General features: G+C 42.9%; 1 protein-coding gene across 6 annotated transcripts in view; it reads left to right on the forward strand.

Moving 5' to 3' along the window:
• The window catches only part of PDE1C (phosphodiesterase 1C), a 620,160-nt gene that overhangs the window by 123,751 nt on the left and 475,426 nt on the right, over positions 1-20,983 (forward strand). The window contains exon 1 of one of the 6 annotated variants that reach the window (XM_045792906.2): positions 1,245-1,417. The exons of 4 other annotated variants lie outside the window; for them this stretch is intronic. In XM_045792906.2, the coding sequence (XP_045648862.1) occupies positions 1,333-1,417 (85 nt within the window). In that variant the 5' untranslated portion in view covers positions 1,245-1,332. Of the gene's footprint in view, positions 1-1,244; positions 1,418-20,983 lie in introns of those variants that run through there. One more of the 6 variants, XM_045792903.2, reaches the window with a different exon arrangement.

The raw sequence follows: 20,983 nt of genomic DNA on the forward strand, positions 1-20,983 counted from the left end.
AGACATGTGGACCCACTGCTCGCTAAACTCAACTGGAACCAATTAGGAATATACCTGATTGACTCTCTAATATAGATTGACTCTCTGATTGACAAGTGTTTATTAATTAATTAATTAAATTCCATCATAGCAAATGAAGTTAAATTAATTTTAGTCCCCCATAGCCTGAGCATAGCACTGTCATTCTACATGTGACGCTGGACTCCACCAAGGGACTCCACTCTGGTCTAGTCACATGAGCTCCCTGGTCTCTGACGTAGAACAATGCAACTGTAAATCCTCAGTAACTGCTAGCTGGTCCGAGGGAATGATTATCCCTGTATATACCTCGCCTACCAGTCATTTCAGGTACTGGAAGGACCAGTGATTGGTGTCACAAAGTGAAACTACTATGTCTAAATGCCTCCACTTTCTATCTGTAGGACCTTATTCAAGCCTCTCTGGGCCTCAGTTTCCTCATCTGTAACAAGAGGGTTAGCTGTAGGATTGGTAAAATCTCTTACCTTCACAAATTCCAGGAGTCTAATATTTGGCAAAACCATATTGGAGAGAGCTGGGACGAGCCATTAGGAATGGTCTAGGACACGGTTGTAAATAGCACACCTTCGCGCCTTTGTGTGAAAGCACGTGGCCACAAATATGGGTTGCTTTGATAATTACCTCTGGTGAGGGACTGTTGAGCAGTAACCTTATGGGGCTCCAGGCTAGTTGAGGGGACAGCTGCTGGGAGGAAGTGGGCGTGGCGATTTTCCTGACTTCTTTGTTTGGAGTAAACTTTGGCAGCATCTGACCGGCTTAGATGTTTGTTTTTCCATCTGTTGATGTGCTTTTTGGGAGCTCTCCTGCCTGCCAGAGAAAACATCTAGAAGAAGCACGACGCCGAATCTTAGCCATTCCCTTGAGTCCCCGAACCCCACCAGCCCCCAGAGAGGAGAAGGCGAAGTTGAGAGAGAGATCAGGCGTGCGCGCTGGCTTAGGTGCTCGCAGAGAATAGGGCGGAAAAGACAGGGATTTCGGCACCCGCTCAGCCCCCGTCCACACGCTCGGGCGCGCGTCGCCTCCCTTTCCTAGCGCTCCTTGCGCCCTATCTGGAACTCGGCACCGGGGATGGGGCATTGGCGCCGCGCGCGGACGGCGCCGCGAGCCTAGCGCCTCCGCGGACTTGCGGCCGCAGAGCCCGCAGCCGGCTCGTCGGGCTCACAGTGGGCGGGCGGCGGGGCTGCGGGGACAGCGCGCCGCGCGGCTGGGGGAGGGGACACCGCCGAGCGCGGGGCGCGGGCGCGGGGCTGCGCGCTCCGCCGCGGGGAACCCCGGGACGCCGCCGGCCGAGCCATGACGGACGCCAGCAACAGGAAAGAGGGCTTCAAAAAATGCCGGAGCGCTACTTTCAGCATCGATGGCTACAGCTTCACCATCGGTGAGAACTTTCTACCCTGCGTCCGACTCCTGGCTCGGGCAGACACCCTTTCCGGTGGCGGCTAGGGTCCTTTCTTAGCGGGGGCGGGAGGCGGTCAGGGGTCGGACTGGGCCGCGGGGCGCTAGCTAGGGGAGCCCCGGGGAGCGGTGATAGGGCCAGGAAGCCGAGTGAGTAGCCGGTCGCCGAGCCTGGGGTCGCCAGCCCCCTCCCGCCGCTCTGACCCGGCAGCCCGCTGGAGCTGATTTTCAGGGTTACCTCTTTCTGAACCGCTCGATTTCCTTGCTGCGATTTTAGCAACGCAAAGGAGAGGAGGGATATAGATAGGGGTGGAGGCAGAGGGATGGAGAGATGGAGCTAGAAATACTGAGAGAGGGAAGTCAGAAAGCGACAGAAAGACGTGGACGTGATAGAAACTAAGACAGAGACACACAGACATTATGGAAACACCTAGATATCAGGTCAGAAACACAGAGACAGAGACTAATAGAATGACAGAGAGGTGGGGATAGTGACAGAAACAGATGCAGAGACAGAGAGACAGACACACAGAGATAGAGACAGATTGAAGGACAGTTTTTACAAAAGTTGAAACAAGGAGAAAGGGACACAGAGAAAGGCAGGTGAGGGAAGTCAGGATGTAGGAAGGTAGGGAGAGGGAGAGGAAGAGGGGGAAGAGAGAGAGAGAGGGCCCATCAGACCGGTAGGGAATGCAGGTAGGGAGGGAGGGATGTACATGTTCCTGATATATTTGAGAAAAAGCGGTCCCCTGTCCTCTGGACTCCCTGTGGCTCTCTATTTTCTTCCCTTCTCAAACCTGTTACCAAGAGGGGTACCAGAGAGGCTATTAGAGGTAGCAGGACTACAGGGCTGACCCTCTGGAAGCTGAATTTCAAGAGAACAGTTCTTGATACTTTCACTACTGGTCCCATGCTGTGCACTGTTTTGAAACAACTGGCCAGAGATTGCGTCCTCATCTTACCAGGAGGTGGGCAAAACCAGGGAGCCTTCCTTTCTGGAATGTCAGAGTTTGGAGAAAAACGGCAAAGCCAGGTGCCAAGGAGCTGCTCCAGCATTTCTCCTTCTGCGTATGCTCAGGTCATTATGGCTTTAAATCTGAACTTAACCCCAAAACCTTTGAAAATGAGGGGTGTGTTAATTTGCTTTTTGGTGGGCTGCACCTGCTTGCTGTTGCGGCAGGAAATTGCCAGGGGCAAGAAGGGACCAATGGAGAGGAGCTCATCTTTGGAACACTTTGTTCCTTTTAATGAAGTGGCCCAAGATTTCTGGGGCACGGACTGAACGCGTTGCTTCCAGAATTAAGTCTGAACTCCTTAGCCTGCTTCCCAAGCCTCCCTATTCTGGCTGGAGCTAGCCTTTCCTGTCTCAGCTGTCACTTCAAACCTGTATCTTCCCCACACTGATCATTGCGTGCCCCTGCTGATATCCCAGCCCTCAGAGCCTTTGCTCTGGCTGTTTTCTCAGCCAGGAATGTCATTTCCCTAACTCTGTTTTGAGAAATCTTGTCTATCCTGCCTCTCACTTGCCATGTCCTGTGTCGTCCTTCCCTATCAGAAAGAAATTCTCCCTCTGCACTCCCTTAGTTTCATCGTCCTTTGTGAGAGCTCACACCATGCCCTGAATTTCTTATTTAGGCGCCTATGAAACTGTGTCTAATTTATCTTTCACCCTCTAATGGTGATGGTGGGTGCTTGGGAGTTTTTGTGGAAATGAATTTAATGTTGCCAAGGTCAAAAATGATTCATTAAAAGGCCATTGTCATGTTAATATTAGTTTCATTGAATCTGGTAAGAAAACTTCTAAAAGTGATTTTTAAAGCTTTACCTGGTAGTTCCCTGTGAGATCTTCTAAAAAGTGTGGCTTCTAAAACCCAGGTTTATAGTGTGGTCGTCTCCCACCTAACCCCTTCTGTCCTTTTGCTCCTGTCCTCACTAGGAGAAATGATTTGGCACATTGGTATGGTCTGCAAGTTATAAGGGACCTCAAAAGTGAGGTGGTCACTTCCTGGGAAAGAGCTGCCGGCTTATTTCAGATCTCTGGACATTTATTCAGTTATTCCTTTCCATCTGTCCTTCTTCCTTCCTTCCTTCAAAAAATGCTTACTGAATTTTACTACATTAAAAGATACAATTTAGCACAATGCCTGCCTCATGGTGCACATTCAATAAATGGCAATTGTCATTATTGAAGTCTCTAAGCAATATCTGGGGGGGTAGTTGATGAAGATAAACTCAGACTTAGACCCGGTATTCAAGGAATTTGTACTCTTGAGGTGATGTGATCTGTCCATATATGATTTTTTACTATGTAGAAACTCATAAGTGCCTTAAGAGACAGTTTAGAAATTTTAGGCCAATATAGACTCTTGAGAAAACACAGATAATCAAAAAGGAAGAAGATCACTTGCAATTTTATCACGCAATGATACATATTATTAATATATCTTTATGTACTCCCAGTACTTTTTGGTATATGTGCTTTTTAAAACAAAGCACAATGATAATATTTGGTAATCTGTTTAACATCTTATTAGCTTTGTTTCATGCTTTATGTAAAGCATTTATTTAATCAGTCTCCTATTGTTGGTTATTTAGTGTCTTTTGATTTTTTGTCACAATAATGAAAAAAGACTAAATTTTTGAGAACATCCATAAATACTTTTGAGGATACATTTCTAGAAGTATAATTGCTTGGTCCAAAACTATGTATATTTTTAGGGATTTTAAAACACATTTATTGCTCAACTAACCTCTGAAAGTACCCACTTACACTCCCACCAGCAGTTTATCAAGCTGCTCATAGACTCTCATGAATACCAGATACTATAATTTCAAAAAAGTTCTTGGTTTGAGAGGTGGACAGAACTTTCTCAATTCCATATGTTATTTCACTTCTTTTGTAAAATTGTATTTTTATTTCCTTTGCCTAAATGTTTTTCCTCTGGGTGATTTTATCATTTAATTTGCAGGTACTCTTAATGTATAGTGTATAATACATGTTAATTATACATATAACTAATATATTAATTATATATAATACATAAGTATAATACTGTATATTAATTATATAACATACAATTACTATATATCAATCACATAAGTATATAATTAATGTACATCAATAATATACATTATACATGCACATGTAATTTTTTTCTTTTAAGTTGGCTCCATGCCCAGCATGGAGCCTGATGTGGAACTTGAGCTCATGACTCTGAGATCAAGACCTATCTGAGATCAAGAGTCAGACACTTAACTGACTGATACACCCAGGTGCCCCAATGCATACATACATATATGTCTCTGTGTGTGTTTGTGTGTGTGTATATATATATATATGCATATCCGGGTGACCCTTGAACAACATAAGTTTGAACTGCATGGACCACCTATACATGAATTTTTTCTAGTAAATACAGTATAGTACTGTAAAATATATTTTCTCTTCCTTATGATTTTTCTTTTTTTTCCCCAAAGGTTTTATTTATTTATTTGAGAGAGAGAGAGAGACAGTGAGAGAGGGAACAAAGCAGGGAGAGTGAGAGAGGGAGAAGCAGGCTCCCTGTGGAGCAGGGAGCCTGATGTGGGGCTCAATTCCACGACCCTGGGATCATGATCCTGGGATCATGACCTGAGCCAAGGGCAGACGCTTAATGACTGAGCCACCCAGGCGCCCCGTAATAACATTTTCTTTTCTCTAGCTTACTTTATTGTAAGAATATATTATGTTGTACATATAACATACAAAATGTATGTTAATCAACTGTTTGCTCTATGAATAAAGCTTCCAGTCAACAGTAGGTTATTAGTAGTTAAATTTTTAGGGAATCTAAGTTATATGTGGATTTTCAACTGTGTGGTCCATTGAAGCCCCTAACCTTCACTATTCAAGGGCACCTCTCTCTCCCCCTCCCTCTCTCTGTCTATATACATATACATATACATATGTGTGTGTGTGTACATAATTTACAAGTGTTGTGTCATGTATATTACAAATCTTTCTTCCAGGTATATTACAAATATTTCTTCCAGGTATTTCTTCTCATATTCCTGCAACATCAGCATGTGGCAGTTAAGACTTGCTTTGAAACATACAGATATCTTGTAGCCCCCACAGCCATGGTAGCCAGTGTTAGGGAGAAAAAATTTTTTTTCTACCGTTTAAAATTCTTCTAGTTGAACTAAGAATCAAACTGACATGAGACAGATGAACAGAAGAAAATCAAATTTAATTACGTACATACTGGGAATCCACAGACATGAGATTCAATGTCATCCTGAACTGAGGAGAAGGAGGTAGGGGTCTGAAACTTCAAAGGGAAGGGAAGCAATTCACAAGAAGATGGGAAAGAGTAAATGTTTGCTAAACAAATGTTTGCTGGGCCATTCAGAAACAATGGGGCATAGAGAGGAATTTTAACAAACAGACTTTGCTAAGTTCCTCCCTGTCTACCATCCCAAGTTCATATTATACAGTAGTTATCTATGGCTCTCTTCCTGGAGCAGGTCCTCTAAATTCTTTTAGGTGGTTAGGGGGGAGGTCAAAGTTTCTTTCCAAGTCTTTTGGGCCTTGATTGTTTTCAGCTCAAAATAATCTGCATGCAAAAGTAGCACATTTTGGGGTGAGCTGCCCTTGGCTGCTGCACCAACTAGTCACATGATTTCCGCAGGGTGGAGTAAGTAGACAGTCCGTCCGTTACCATGGGAGAGAAGAATTCTGGTGAGGTCCTGGTGGCTCCCAGATTGCTCCTTTTCTCAAGTGTCTGACGTTGTCATTAGGAACCACTTCCTGTTCTAGTCTGAATTAATAAATGCAAAATTTCTAGGTCAAAGGACTTTATTTACTAAAAGAATTCATGTTATGGTACTGGCAACTCAAAAGATTCTTACTAGGGGAAGCTGATGAGGATAATGGAGTTCTTGGGAGTTCTGTAGGAGGGGAAATGTAACCCACCCTGGGACAAGGTCAAGAATAAAGTTTGGAGGACTTCTGACAAAACTCTCTTTTGAGTGGACTTTTCTGGGCTAAGGGGAGGCATCTAATTCTGGTTTAGACTGGCAGGGAGAAGTCTTCAGCTATGCTTCTCCACGGGGGTGATACACCCTAGGGGTTGTTTGGACATATGTGGTCCACTTTTGGTAATTGCAAGGTGGGGGGCTGTGGACAGGCTCTATAGACAGTGAATAGAGCCCAGAGGAGTTAAATGTTCTGCAAAATGAGGTACAGTCCTGCACAATGAGGAATTTCCCTAAACACCAGTAATACCCCCATGGAGAAAAACTGTGAGGATTCCCTTTGACATGGAAACCTGAGGTTTCTAAACAGGCCTGTGCCCTGGCTTTGGGCCCTCTGGGACATTGATGGTCAAGGCTGCAGTGAGAACAGGTGCTGCCACATGTCATGTGTAGCTGTGGGGTTTGGACCAGGCTCTGAGCTAGGCGCTTTACTCAGCTTATTTGATCACCTCTCACAACTCTGAAAGTAATCTGTTATGACCCCATTTTAGGCAGAGAAACCCCTAAGACTCTGAGAGGGACTAATTTGCTGGAAGTCACAAGCTAGGAAGTAGCGGAATTGGTTCCAACCATATCTGCTGTGACCCCTCAGCCCAGGGTCTGCCTCACACCATGCTGCCTCCCACAGTGGCCTTTATTTCTGCCTAAGCCTTGGAGCCAGCCTGTCATCCTGATGAAGAGAGACCAGGGAGTTTGCCATGTCTGCTGGGCCAGCACAGGCTGGGGCAAAACCAGCAAGGGTCAGAGCATTGTCACAGGTGGCGCTGGGCGGCTCCTGGGAGGAATATCAGGTTGAAGAAACAGGGCTTGCTAATCTGCTTCACACCAGGGTTGCCTTTTCTGCCTCATCATTCCCCATGTCCCAATTCAAATGTTCTTGTGTCCTCTCTATTTAATTTTCTCAGGTCATGAAATCAGGTATGTGGTCAAGAGGTCTTGGAAATAAGACTATGAAGTTGAACGGGTGGCATACCAGAAGGGGCTGACTGTCATCCAGCATTCGTGATTTGAGAGTTCCATCCCTAGGAAACCATTGAATTTTTGATTGTAGCAAGTGATTGTAATGATTAGTATTAATTTAAGGCCATATGTTGAAGTTCAAATGTAATTTGACTCTGGTGAAGTACTTGTGAACTAGATGGAACAAATGGGTGTGGGGAAAGTTTCGTATTCTTGTTTTCCAGAACTTCCCTGATCTTCTGGGGCTTGGATATCTATTTGGGTTTTTATTAAGTGCATGCACAGATTTTTACTTTTTCCATGAGGCTGCCCGAAATATAAACACACAGTCTTCCCCACAAAGTGAAGTATGTCTACAAAAAACAAAAGCACTTTTTTTTTTTTTTTAAACCACCTGAGTGGGCCTCCCTTAATCTCTTTTGGTACTCCTTACCACTCATTCTACAGATGAGAAAATGGGACTCCAGGAGGGCCCTCGCTTCCCTTCTCCCCATAGTGATGACTTCTAGGGCGTTGGAAGGAAATGGTTGAAGCCATGGGCTGGGAGGATGTGAAGTTTGTGGGGTATATGGCAAAGAAGCTGCTTCCTTCAAAAATGAACCTGGTGGTGTGGAAAATTCTAGGCCTGTACTGAAGCAGTGTTGCTAACAGAGAGACGTGTTTCCTATAACAACTGCCACTGGCTCCCTTCCCCCTGTGTTTCTCTCTGTGGGGTTGTCTCAGAGGAGGAAACATAAGGGGCCCCTAGACAGCAGAGGCCCAGGGGGCTGGAAGTGAGGGTTCCTGTTTCGCCCTTGAATTGCGGGAGCTGGGAACCCATGCTAAGTGGAAGAGGTCTGCTGGTGGATGCTCCTGTCACAGGGCTTCTGGGGTGGGCAGTGCTCTGTGGCAAACGAGGCCAGGGTGACCTGACTGGATGCCATGGGGTGGGGCCCACTCTCCAGCCCAGGCATAAAGGTCCCTGGCCTCCCTTTATGCATGCAGCTCAGGATTTTCTCAGTCCAGTGTGGTCTCAGTGCTTTCTTGGCTGAGTGTCCTGTCTGCTTTCCATCTGCCTGCTTGTCTGTCTGGGTGGAGGCAAGACTTTTGGGTATTGCCTGCTTGGTTGGGGGCGATGGTAGGGAGCAAAGAACTGAATAAGGATCCAAGGCAGAATATTCTACAGCCACCCCCCAGTACCCATGGGCTTAATTCCCTCCTCTTCCCATCTCTGAGAAGACTGGAGCGGAGAGAGGTGAAGGGGTATGTGGAATGAGGGATCGTGCAACCTGGGCCTTGCCATCTCCGCTCTGGCCCCCATCTCCCCGACCCCACTGTGCCTCTAGGGCAAATCACTCTCTGAGCCTCCACTTTCTCATCTGTGAAATGGGGAGTGTGAGTCTTAGTTATGGAGCTGTAGTGAGGATCAGGTGAAGTTATGCCAGAAAAAATTGCTTTAACTCTAAAATGCCATTAAAATGCTTCTTGTTATTAAGGAAGACTTCATACTGGTTAAAACTTGTGCACCCGTCTTCACAGCATTTATACTTCAACAAAGGGCAGCTGTATCTGTAGCTTGAGGAATGAGGCTCTCATGATGGGGTTCTGATTGTCGGCCAGCAACCGGAGTACACAGTTTTAGGGGTGTGTGTCAGTGGAGAGGTTGCATTTGTAGTGAGAAACCCTGGGCTTTGGAGTCACACAAAGACTTATTGTGTTGACCAGGCAAATCAGTTGGCTTCTCTGAGCCTCAGTTTCCTTCTTAGAACAAATGGGGTAGCACCACCTTCCTTGTGGGTAAACTGCAGCCTGGGGAGTGAGGTGCCATGCACAGTGCCTGGCAAGCACACTGTGTGTCTACTCAGTGTCCCTTCCCTTCACCTGAAATCATGCTGTGACTAAAGCTGGCTCTGGCTGGGAGTGGATGAAGGTCAGTGGTATGATCCTGAGGGTTTGTGGGTGCACTGTGGCAGGCTCACTGGTGGGTCAGCCTGTGGTGGCGCGGGAGTGGCCACTAGGAAGCCCTGTAAAACAGTGCTGGTCCCCAACACAGGAACAAGAGCAAAGTGTGCACTGGGCACTCCTCTGCCATCCCATGGACTGATGTCCCTCCCTGGGCCACACAGTGTGCCTGGAATGTCTATCCAGCCTCCACGGACCTGGCAGAATCCACCTGGGGCCATGGGGAAATTGGAGTAGTTCCAGCATTGTAGGAATGACCTTCTGAGCCAGGCCTGGGGATCTGTCCTGGGACATAGAAGGAAAAGGGGAGCAGGATGGTTAAATTGGACTTATTAAATGAGTTCAGAATATGACAAGCTCTGGAGTTAGACACCTGGGGTTCATGTTCTGAACCCCATCTTCCTTTTGTTGTGATCTTAGAGAGATGGCATCACACGGCTGAAGTTCAGTGTCCTAAGCTGTAAGTGGATGCAATAAATAGTATCTACCATGCTGGGTTGGGACATTAAATGAGATAAAATGCACGTAGAGCTCCTAGGCATCGTCTTAGTCCATTTGGGTTGCTATAACAATACCACAGACCCAGTGGCTTAACAACAGGAATTGATTTCTCACAGTTCTGGAGGCTGGGAAGGCAGCAGCATATTTGGTGTCTGGTGGGGGTCTGCTTCCTGGTTCATAGACGGCCGTTTTCTTACTGTGTCCTCACATGACAGAAAGGTCAAGGGACCTCTCTGGGGTCTCTTTTATAAGGGTGTTAATCCGATTTATGAAGGCTCCATGCTCATGACCTAATTACCTCCCAAAGGTCCCACCTTCTAATACCATCACATTGGGGATTAGTGTTCAACATATGAATTTTGGGGGAACACAAACAGTCTATAGCACTATTATTATCGGAAGTTAGTAAACATTTGCCGAATATAGCATGAACTAGAAACTGTGGAAGAGCAGGGAGAACCATGGGGGAAAATGCCCAATTCTGGACTCAGAATTGAGAGTTGGGGTTAGTTTCTTACCAACTTGCTCTTTAATCCTGGGCGAGTCACTTAACATGGGCGTCAGTTTCTCCACCTGTAAATGAACTGGTTGAGTAAGAAAATCTCTGTGGTTCCTGCCACTCGGGAAGGAGGTGGGCCTTGAGTCCTAAGGGCCACCATAACTTTCCCAGAGTGGGAAGGTGCGGGGGAATGGCTAAATGAGGTGCCCTGGGATTTCTGGTGAAAGATGCTTTGCAGTGTTCAGAGCAAAGCAGTGATAAATTTGATGTAAGACTAGTAAAGAGTTAAAATTATTCTTGGAGTAAGTAGCCTAGATTGCATGTATATAATTTTGTGTGGTAATTCTGATTCGCAGTGAGTTTGATAACCATTGAGCTAGACTAAAGGAAGGGACCAAAGGCAAGTGACTGTGTAGCTGCCTGGGCCTTCCAGCCATTCCATCTTTATGATATCAAATCCTAGTGGGAAATGGGGTGAACAGGTGGAGATTTCCAAGTGTGTGTTTGTGAGCAGGGTTAGGTCCATTCTGATGGTATAGGAAGCCTTCATGACTTCAATTCATGTTCCTAGATTTGTTTATTATGAACCATAAATGTGATAATACATAGTAGTTATGGGAGCATCTAGCATGGGTTCTGCTTAATAAATGCTTTCTGGATTTGAGAGGTGGTATGTACAGAGGTTAAGAGCATGGATTCTGGAATTTGACTTCCTTGGTTTGAATTTTGGCTTCACAGTTTATTAGCTGTGTGATCTCGGACAAGTTACTTACCCTTTCACTATCTCAATGTGCTCATCTGTTAAATGGACACAATTATTTTACCTGTCTCTTGGGGTGTTGAAAGATTAAATGAGCTAATGTACATCAAACACTTTGAACGGAACGTGGTACATAGTAAGCTTGTATAAATATTTGTTATAATATTTTTGTGTTATATTCATAATATTTATTCATAATAATATATTTCTATAATAATATTATCATGAAGATAATAGTAATAACCAACTCTGAATCCTGCTTGATCAAACACTTGTATATACTATTCTTTGAAAAGCTGTAATTATGACCTTGATCTTCTGCTTTCTGATGTTCAAAATTGGCATCTCCTGCCAAAAGGCACTCACTTTTGTGTCCTTGGGCTTTGCTGTTCTGTCGCTGTGCAGTTATTTTCAATGAATCCATGGTGGACCTACAAAAGCTCCCATCTTCTCAACCAGCTTATCACCTTTTAGGATTTAATGTGTCACTTGTGATGGCTTTGCAGTGTGAGTCCCTAAATTCCAGGCCCTTTTTAGATGGTTAACTCTCCCAGGCCTGGATGGTAGGTGGAAAGGAAAGTGATGCAGGAGACTTGGGCTCTAGGCCCAGTGCTGGCCTGTCCTTTCTCTGTGACTGTGGGAAAGATCATGAATCTCTTTGAACCTCAGTTTCCTCATTTGTAAATGGGGATGGCAAATCCTTCTTTTTTGTGTTGGAAGAGTTCAATAGGATGAAGAATGTAAGAACTTAGTTCACTCTAGGTGCCCATAATTGGTAGCTATTGGTTGTGATGAGGGAGAGGCCCTGCAATCAGGGAGCAGGCAAGTCTCCCAGGCCCACAGCTGCTTCCCTGGATGGTGCTCACCAGCCTGCCCCCTGGCTGCCTCCCACAGACCCCCACCAGCCACTTATGTTGAGTGCTGGCAGGGCTGCAAGGCTGTCTTTGTTTTAGTATAGGATTTCCAACCAGGCTGGTATCTGGAGCTCCTGCCTTACCCCAGCCGAGTGCTTCCAGCAGGGTCTGGGTAATTGGTGCCAGCTGCTCTGGGGAGAGTGGATTGGCACTTCCTGTGCTATTTGGCAGGCAGGCTCTGGAGTGTGGTGGGAGCTTGGCCTGAGAACCAGGCCTTCCCCAAGGAGCCCTGGGGAAGTGGGACTTGGAAGCAAAGTTATTGGAAGTTGGTTTTTACTTATGGACTTAGGATTTTCTTCTCTTAACTCCCCCCCCACCCTTTTTTAAAGTAGTCTCCATGCCCAGGGCAGGGCTTGAACTCAGGAGTTCAAGAGTCACATGCTCTACTGACTGAGCCAGCCAGGCACCCCTCTAAACTCTTTCCTATTCATACTTTCCCCTCCATCTCCCCTGCCTTAGTTCAGACCCTCCTCTTTTCTCACTGAGTCTTTTGCAGTATTTCCAACCGGTCTCCCCTCCACACTCTTCTCAACACAGCAGCTAGAATGTTCTTTTGGAAGAAACAACTGATCTCTCTGCCCTCCAGTTTAAAACTGTCCGGTAGCAGATTTCTGGGGAAGATGACAGAGTTGGAAGATCCTAATCTCACCTGTCCCATGGATACAACTAGAAAACCCCACATCAGTGTAAATAACCCAGAAAATGACCCAAAGATGGGCAGAACAGACTCTCCACAGCTAAATGTAGAGAAGAAGCCACATCAAAGTGGGTAGGAAGGGCAGAGATGCAGTTGGGAGCTTAACAGACCCACAGGGACTATCTATAGGAGGTAGAGATGCTGCAGACTCAAAGAGAAGAGGGAAACAGACCCTCACATCAGCCACCCCAGATACGGGGAACTTGCATGGGGAAGATGAATCTCTATAATATTTGGCTTTGAAAACCAGAGGGGCCAAATTTCATGAATTCTTACAATCAGCAGGGCTTAACACTTGGAACTTTAAAAATCAGTGGACTTGGCTCTTGGAGAGCTGGAAGGTGGATAGGAAACTGAGCCCCTGCCCTTAAAGAGATAGCACAACAGTCCTGCGGAGATACAGCATAGAAACAGCAGCTTGAAAAACACTTGGGGTATACAGGAGGGAGATTTGTTTACTAATCTCAAGTATGTGTTGGAGGGACAGGGATCATTCAGAGACTCCTCCAGCAACAAAGGAGCTGGTCAGCACCATTTTGCTCCCCTGCCCCAAGCCTAGACAATACAGACACCTGCAGGAACCAGTGTGATGCCAACACTCACTACCTAACTTGCTAACACTGCTTTCTCTGCCCCTGGTGCTTTTGTGGATCTGCCCCCCTCACCTGCCCTGCCCCTCCCCACCCCAGACCTTTCTGGCACCATGCACTTTGCTCCCATGCTCTCCTGAGGACATGCTCCCTTCAGCCTTGTGGCAGGAGTTTTCTAAAGCAGCTCCAGGTCTCCTCCCACAACAGACCTATGCAAGCCTTGCTAACACTGCACACCCTGCCCCCATGTTCTCCTGAAGTCCTCCCCCCTCCAATACGCTCTTGGCTAGAGCCCATCCAAAGTGATGTCATAAGCCTAGCAGTGTGCAAGCAGCTCTGACAGGGGCCAGCACCCCTCCAAAGTGACTCCTGCCCTGGGGAGATAACTACACACACCAGTCCAACTGCAGCTCCAACCGTGGGCTGGGGGCAGACATCTGGTCTGATTATAGGGACTGCCCAAAAAATAAGGCTTTTCAAGAGATAACACAAGGAAAATACCTGTAGTTCAGTGCTACTACATCTCTGGTGAATGCCTGATATGACTCAAGTCAAGCTCAAGAGGCCCCACATTGGCCCAGTAACAACACAGAGACCCAAACCCTGCCCACATCAGGCAGAGAGAGACATTGCAGTTGACTGGACTGAAGGCAAACGCAGCTCAGTCACAATAGTAGCGTGCATACAACACACATAGGAGACATCCTTGAAGCTCCAGTTTCTGGTGAACAGGGACGTTGCTTTGCAGGGCACTATAGGACCTCTTCTTCATAAGGCCACTACTGTAAGAACAGGAGAGGTAACTGACTTTCCTAACGCAGAAACAGACACAGAGAGTTTGAAAAAATGAAAAGACAGAGGAATATGTCCCCAATGAAAGAACAGGACAAAATCACAGCAAGAGAGCCAAATGGAACAGAGATAAGTAACATGCTTGATAGAAAATTTAAAGCAATGGTCATAAATATTTTCACTGGACTTGAGAAGAGTGGAGGATGTCAATGAGACCCTCAACAAAGAGATTGAAAACATAAAAAGAACCAATCAGAGATGAAGAATTCAGTAACTGAAATTAAAAATACATTAGATGAAATAAATAGTAGAGTAGAGGAAGCAAAAGACTGGATTAGCAACCTGGAGGACAGAGTAATGGAAAAAAACAGGAGTGAGAAAAAAATAATAATAAAAAATGAAAATAGGGAACTCAGTGACACCATCAAGCATAATACGATTCGCATTATAGGGATCCTAGAAGGAGAAGAGAGAGAAAAGGGGGCAGAAAATGTGTTTGAATAAACAACAGCTGAAAATCTTCTGAATCTGGGGAAAGAAACAGAAATCTAGATCCAGAAGGCACAGAGAGCCCCCAACAATATGAACCCAAAGAGGTCCATACCAAGACACATAGTAATTAAAATGGCAAAAAGGAGTGATAAAGAGAGAATCGAAAAAGCAGCAAGAGAAAAGAAAACAGTTACACACAAGGGAAGCCTGATAAGGCTATCAGTGGATTTTTCAGCAGTAACAGGGCACACCAGAAGGGAATGGCATGATATATTCAAAATGCTGAAAGAAAAATGCTGCAGCCAAGAATACTATATTCAGCAAGGCTATCATTCAGAATAGAAGGAGAGAGAAGGAGTTTTCCAGACAAACAAAAGTTAAAGGGATTCATGACCACTAAACCAGTCCTACAAGAAATATTAAAGGGGCTTTTTGAGTGGAAGGAAAGACCATAAATAAGAGTAAGAAAAGTAAGAAGCACAAAAGCAGTAAAATAAAGTATATCTTTAAATATCAGTCAAGGGATTCACAAAATAAAAGGATGTAAAATATAACACCATATATCTGAAACTGGGGAGGGGAAACAGAAAAATAAAGAATGGGTTCAGACTTAAGCAACCATTAACTTAATAGAGACTGCTCTATGCATAAGATGTTATACATAAACTGAATGGTAACCACAGATCAAAACCCAGTGATATATAGGCAAAAAATAGAGAGAAAGGGATCCAAGGGTATCACTACAGAAAGCCAGCAAACCATGATAGGAAAGAACAAGAGAAAAAAGGAACAGAGAACTGCAAAAACAATCATAAAACAAGTGACAAAATGGCGATAAATACATACTTATCAATAATTAATTTGAATGTAAATGGATTAAATGCTCTAATCAAAAGACATAAAGTGAAGGAATGGATAAGATAGCAAGACCCAATTATATGCTGCCTACAAGAGTCTCATGTCAGACGTAAACATGCAGTTTGAGAATGAAGGGATGGAAAAGCATTTATCATGCAAATGGAAGTGAAAGAAAGGCAAGGTATTGATATGTAGACAAAATAGACTTTATTTATTTTTTAAAAGATTATTTATTTATTTGTTAGAGAGAGAGAGCGCACACAAGCAGGGGTAGTGGCAGGCAGAGGGAGAAGTAGGTTCCCCATTGAGCAAGGAGCCCAATGTGGGACCCAATCCTGGGACCCTGGGATCATGACTTGAGCTGAAGGCAGCCACTTAACGGACTGAGCCACCCAGGCATCCTGACAAAATAAACTTTAAGATAGACTGTAACAAGAGACAAAGAAGGATACTATATAATCATAAAGGAAACAATCCAACAAGGAGATATAATGATTGTAAATATTTATGCACTCAACATGGGAGCACCCAAATACATAATACAGCTATTAACAAACATAAAGGAAGCAATTGATAGCAATATAATAATAATAGGGGACTTTACAACCCCGCTTATATCAATGGAGAGATCATCCAAACAAAAAATCAATAAGGAAGCAGTGGCTTTGAATGCCACATTGGACCAAATGGATCTAACAGATATGTTCAGAAGATTCCATCCTGAAACTGCAGAATACACACTCTTTTCAAGTGCACATGGAACATTCTCCAGAATAGATCACATATTAGGCCACAGACAAGTCTCAACACATTTAAAAAGATCAGTCATTCCATGCATCTTTTCTGACCACAACACTATGAAACTAGAAATCAACCATAAGAAAAAAATCTGGAAAAAACACAAATACATGAAGGTTAAATAACATGCTACTAAACAATGAATGGGTCAACCAAGAAATCAATGAGGATATGAAAAAATACATGGAAACACATGAAAATACAATAGTCCAAAACCTTTGGGATGCAGCAAAAGCTGTTCTAAGAGGGAAGTTTCTAGTGATACAGACCTACCTCAAGAAGCATGAAAAATCTCAAATAAATAATCTCACTTACACCTAAAGGAGCTAGAGAAAGCAGAACAAACAAAACCCCAAACCATCAAAAGGAAGGAAATGATAAAGATCAGAGAAGAAGTGAACAAAATAGAAACCAAAAAAAAAAAAGAAAAAGAAAAAAACCCCAGTAGAATAGATCAATAAAACCAAGAGCTGGTTCTTTGAAAAGATCAACAAAATTGATAAACTTTTGGCTCGACTCATCAAAAAAAAAAAAAAAAAAAAAAAGAGAGAACTTAAACAAAGTCAGAAATAAAAGAGGAGAAATAACAACTGACACCATAGAAATACAAAGGATTATGAGAGAATGTTATGAAAAATTATATGCCAACAAACTGGACAACCTAAAAGAAATGGATAAATTCCTAGAAACATAAAATTTCTCAAAACCGGATCAGGAAGAAATAGAAATTTAAGTAGACTGATTAACAGTGATGGAATGGAATCAGTAATCAAAAAAACTCCCAACAAACAAAAGTCTAGGATGAGATGGCTTCACAGGTGAATTCTACCAACATTTAAAGAAGAGTTAATAGCTATTCTTTTCAAACTATTCTAAAAAATAGAAGAGGAAGGAAAGCTTCCAAGTGCATACTATGAGGCCAGCATTATCCTGATACCAAAAAGAGACAAAGACACTACAAAAAAGGGGAACTAGGCCAACATCTCTGATGAACGTAGATGCAAAAACTCTCAACAAAATACTGGCAAACTGAATCCAACAATATATTAAAGAAATCATTCACCATGATCAAGTGAGATTTATTCCCAAGTTGCAAGGGTGTTTCAATATTTGCAAATCAATCAGCATGATATATCACATCAACAAGAAAAAGGATAAATTTCCATAGATGCAGAAAAAGCATTCGATTAGATACAACATCTGTTTGTGATAAAAACCCTCAACAAAGTAGGTCTAGAGGGAATATACCTCAACATTATAAAGGCCATATGTGAAAAACCCACAGCTAACATCATACTAAATGGTGAAAAACTGAGAGCTTTTCCACTAAGACCAGGACAAGACAAGGATGCCCACTCTCACCACTTTTATTCAACTTAGTGCTGGAAGTCCTAACCACAGCAGACAAGAAAAAGTAATAAAAGGCACCCAAATTGGTAAGGAAGAAGTAAAACTTTTACTATTTGCAGATGACATGGCATTGTACATGGAAAATCCTAAAGACTCCACCAAAAAAACTGGTAGAACTGACAAATGGATTCAGTAAAGTAGCAGGATACACAATCAATAGGTAGAAATCCATTGTATTTTTATACACTAATAATGAAGAAGCCAAAAGAGAAATTAAGAAAATAATCCCATTTACAATTGCACCAAAAATAAAATATCTAGGAATAAACCTAACCAAGGAGGTGAAAGATCTACACTCTGAAAACTATAAAACATTGATGGAAGAAATTGAAGACAACACAAACAAATGGAAAGATATTCCATGCCCATGGATTGGAAGAACAAATATTGTTAAAATGTCCATAGTACTCAAAACAATCTACAGATGTAATGCAATCCTATCAAAATATCAACAGCATTTTTCACAAATTCAGAACAAATAATTCTAAAATTTATATGGAATCCCCAAAGACCACGAATAGCCAAAGCAATCTTGAAAAAGAAGAACAAAATTGGAGGCATCACAATTTCAGATTTCAAGATATACTACAAAGCTGTAGTAATCAAAATGGTATGGTACTGGCACAAAAATAGACACATAGATAAATAGAACAGAATAGAGAGCCCAGAAAAAAACCCATGCATATATGGTCAATTAATCTTTGACAAAGGAGTCAAGAATATGCAATGGGACAAAGACAGTCTCTTCAACAAATTGTGTTGAGAAAACTGGACAGATACATGCAGAAGAATACTGGACCATTTTCTTAACCATACACAAAAATTGACTTAAAATGGATTAAGGACCTAAATGTGAGACCTGAAACCATAAAAATCCTAGAAGAGAGCACAGACAATAATTTCTCTGACATCAGCTGTAGTAACATTTCTAGACAGGTCTCCCGAGGCAGGGGAAACAACAGCAAAAAGAAACTACTGCGACTACATCAAAATAAAAAATCTTCTCCACTGCAAAGGAAGCAATCAACAAAACAAAAAGATGACCTTCTGAAAGAGAGAAGATATTTGCAAATGACATATTCAATGAAGGATTAATAATCAAAACATATAAAGAATGTATACAACTCAACACCAAAAAACCCAAATAAGCCAATTAAAAATGGGCAGAAGACATGAATAGACATTTCTCCAAAGAAGAGATATAGATGGCCAGTAGACACATGAAAAGATGGTCATCGTCACTAATTATCAGGGAAATGCAAATCAGTAATGAGCTATCACCTTACTCCTATCAGATGGCTAAAATCGAAAACACAAGAAACAAAATGTTGGCGAGGATGTGGAGAGAAAGAAAACCTTGTACATCGTTGGTGGGAATGCAAACTGGTGTAGCCCCTGTGGAAAACAAAACAGTATGGAGGTTCCTCAAAGTATTAAAAGTAGAATTACCATATGATCCAGTAATTCCACTACTGGCTATTTACCCAAAGAATACTAAAACACTAATGCAAAAAGATATAGGCACCCCTCTGTTTCTTTCAGTATTATTTGCAATAGCCAAATTATGGAAGCAACCTAAGTGTCCACTGGTAGATGAATGGATAAAGAAGATGTGATATATATATATATATATATATATATACCTCAACATTATAAAGGCCATATGTGAAAAACCCACAGCTAACATCATACTAAATGGTGAAAAACTGAGAGCTTTTCCACTAAGACCAGGACAAGACAAGGATGCCCACTCTCACCATATATATATATATATATATATATATATATATATATATATATATATATATATATACACACACACACACACACACACAGACACAGACACAGACACACACATATTATATACATAATGGAATATTACTCAGCCGTAAAAATGAATGGAATCTTGCCGTTTCAACAACACAGATGAATCTAGAGAGTATAATGCTAAGTGAAATAAGTCAGAGAAAGACAAATACCGTATGATTTCACACATATGTGAAATTTAAGACGCAAAAAAATGAGCAAGGAAAAAAGGAGACAAACAAACAAAAAAACAAGACTCTTAACTATAGAGGACCAACTGATGGTTACCAGAAGGGAGGTGGGTGGGGGTTGGGTGAAATAGGTGAAGGGGATTAAGAGTCCAATTATCCTGATGAGCCATAAGTATTGTACAGATTTGTTGAAGCACTATATTGTACACCTGAAACTAATATAACACTGTGTATTAAGTATACTGGAATAAAAATAAAAACGAAGAAATAAATAAAATTAGTTTGAGTTTAAAAATAAAACTGTCCAGTAGCTTCCCATTGCTTGCAGGGATCAAACCCATATTCCCAAGTAGGACTCATAGGCCTTCCATGATCCAATCTTTGTTTTGTCTAGGCACATATTTTGCAGTGTTCCTGCCTGCCCATGGATTGTAATCATTCATTTAGGCTTTGTGGAGTGCCCACCACACAACAGCTCTTGTGTTAGGCACTAGAGATATAATGTGAGTCAAACCGACAAACTGGTGGAGCCCACAGATGGTATAATGTTGTTCAGTCCTCTGATGGCATGGCCAGGGTGCTGTGAGTGCCCGACAGTGGGATAGAACTTAGTCTGGGGGTTTGAGGTAGGCTTTCCTGATGAAGGAGGTAGGGGGCGAGGTTGGGGAGCATCCAGGTGGAGCAGATGGCCTTGCAGAGGCTCTGTGGCTGTAGGAGGAACATGGCTGAGAAGAGGCTGGAGGTGGGCTGAGGTTCTTCTAGCTGGCTGAAGGATTTGGGTCTTTTTCCCCAAGAGCAGTAGAAGGCAGCTGGCAGTTTTAAGCAGAGGTGACATGATCAGATTTGTGTTCGCATATTCTGCCTGTACTGGGGTGAATCAGTCCATTGAGTGTTTGTTGACTGGTCCTGCTAGTTTGTTGTACCTAGCTACTACTGTGTGTGGGAGTTCCTCCTCTCTGTCTGGGCCTTTCTGGATCCTTCTGAGTATTCATTCTCTCTTTGGAACAAACTGGACAAACTTTCAGGCTGCCAGAGAGGCAGGTGGTCTGTGGGGGCTGGAGGCTGTCTTCGTTTTCCTAATTACTTAATTCATTTTTTAACAAAATGAAGATAGGATTATTAATTTTATTTGCCTGTAAAAAGAATTCAGATTCATTTTAGGAACTCAGGAAAGAAAACCTTATTATCCAGAGATGATCTTGTTAGTATTTAGGTGAATCTGTTTCCATGTTTTCCTTTATCCTATGTTCACTTAATATTCTATTGCAGTTTTATATAGTTTTATATTTAGATGGGATCATACATGTTCTATTACTTGCTTTTT

This window comes from Ursus americanus, chromosome 3 (assembly GCF_024610735.1).
Source record: "Ursus americanus isolate L20-20 chromosome 3, mUrsAme1.1.p, whole genome shotgun sequence".
In the NCBI taxonomy this organism is placed as follows: Eukaryota; Metazoa; Chordata; class Mammalia; order Carnivora; family Ursidae; genus Ursus; species Ursus americanus.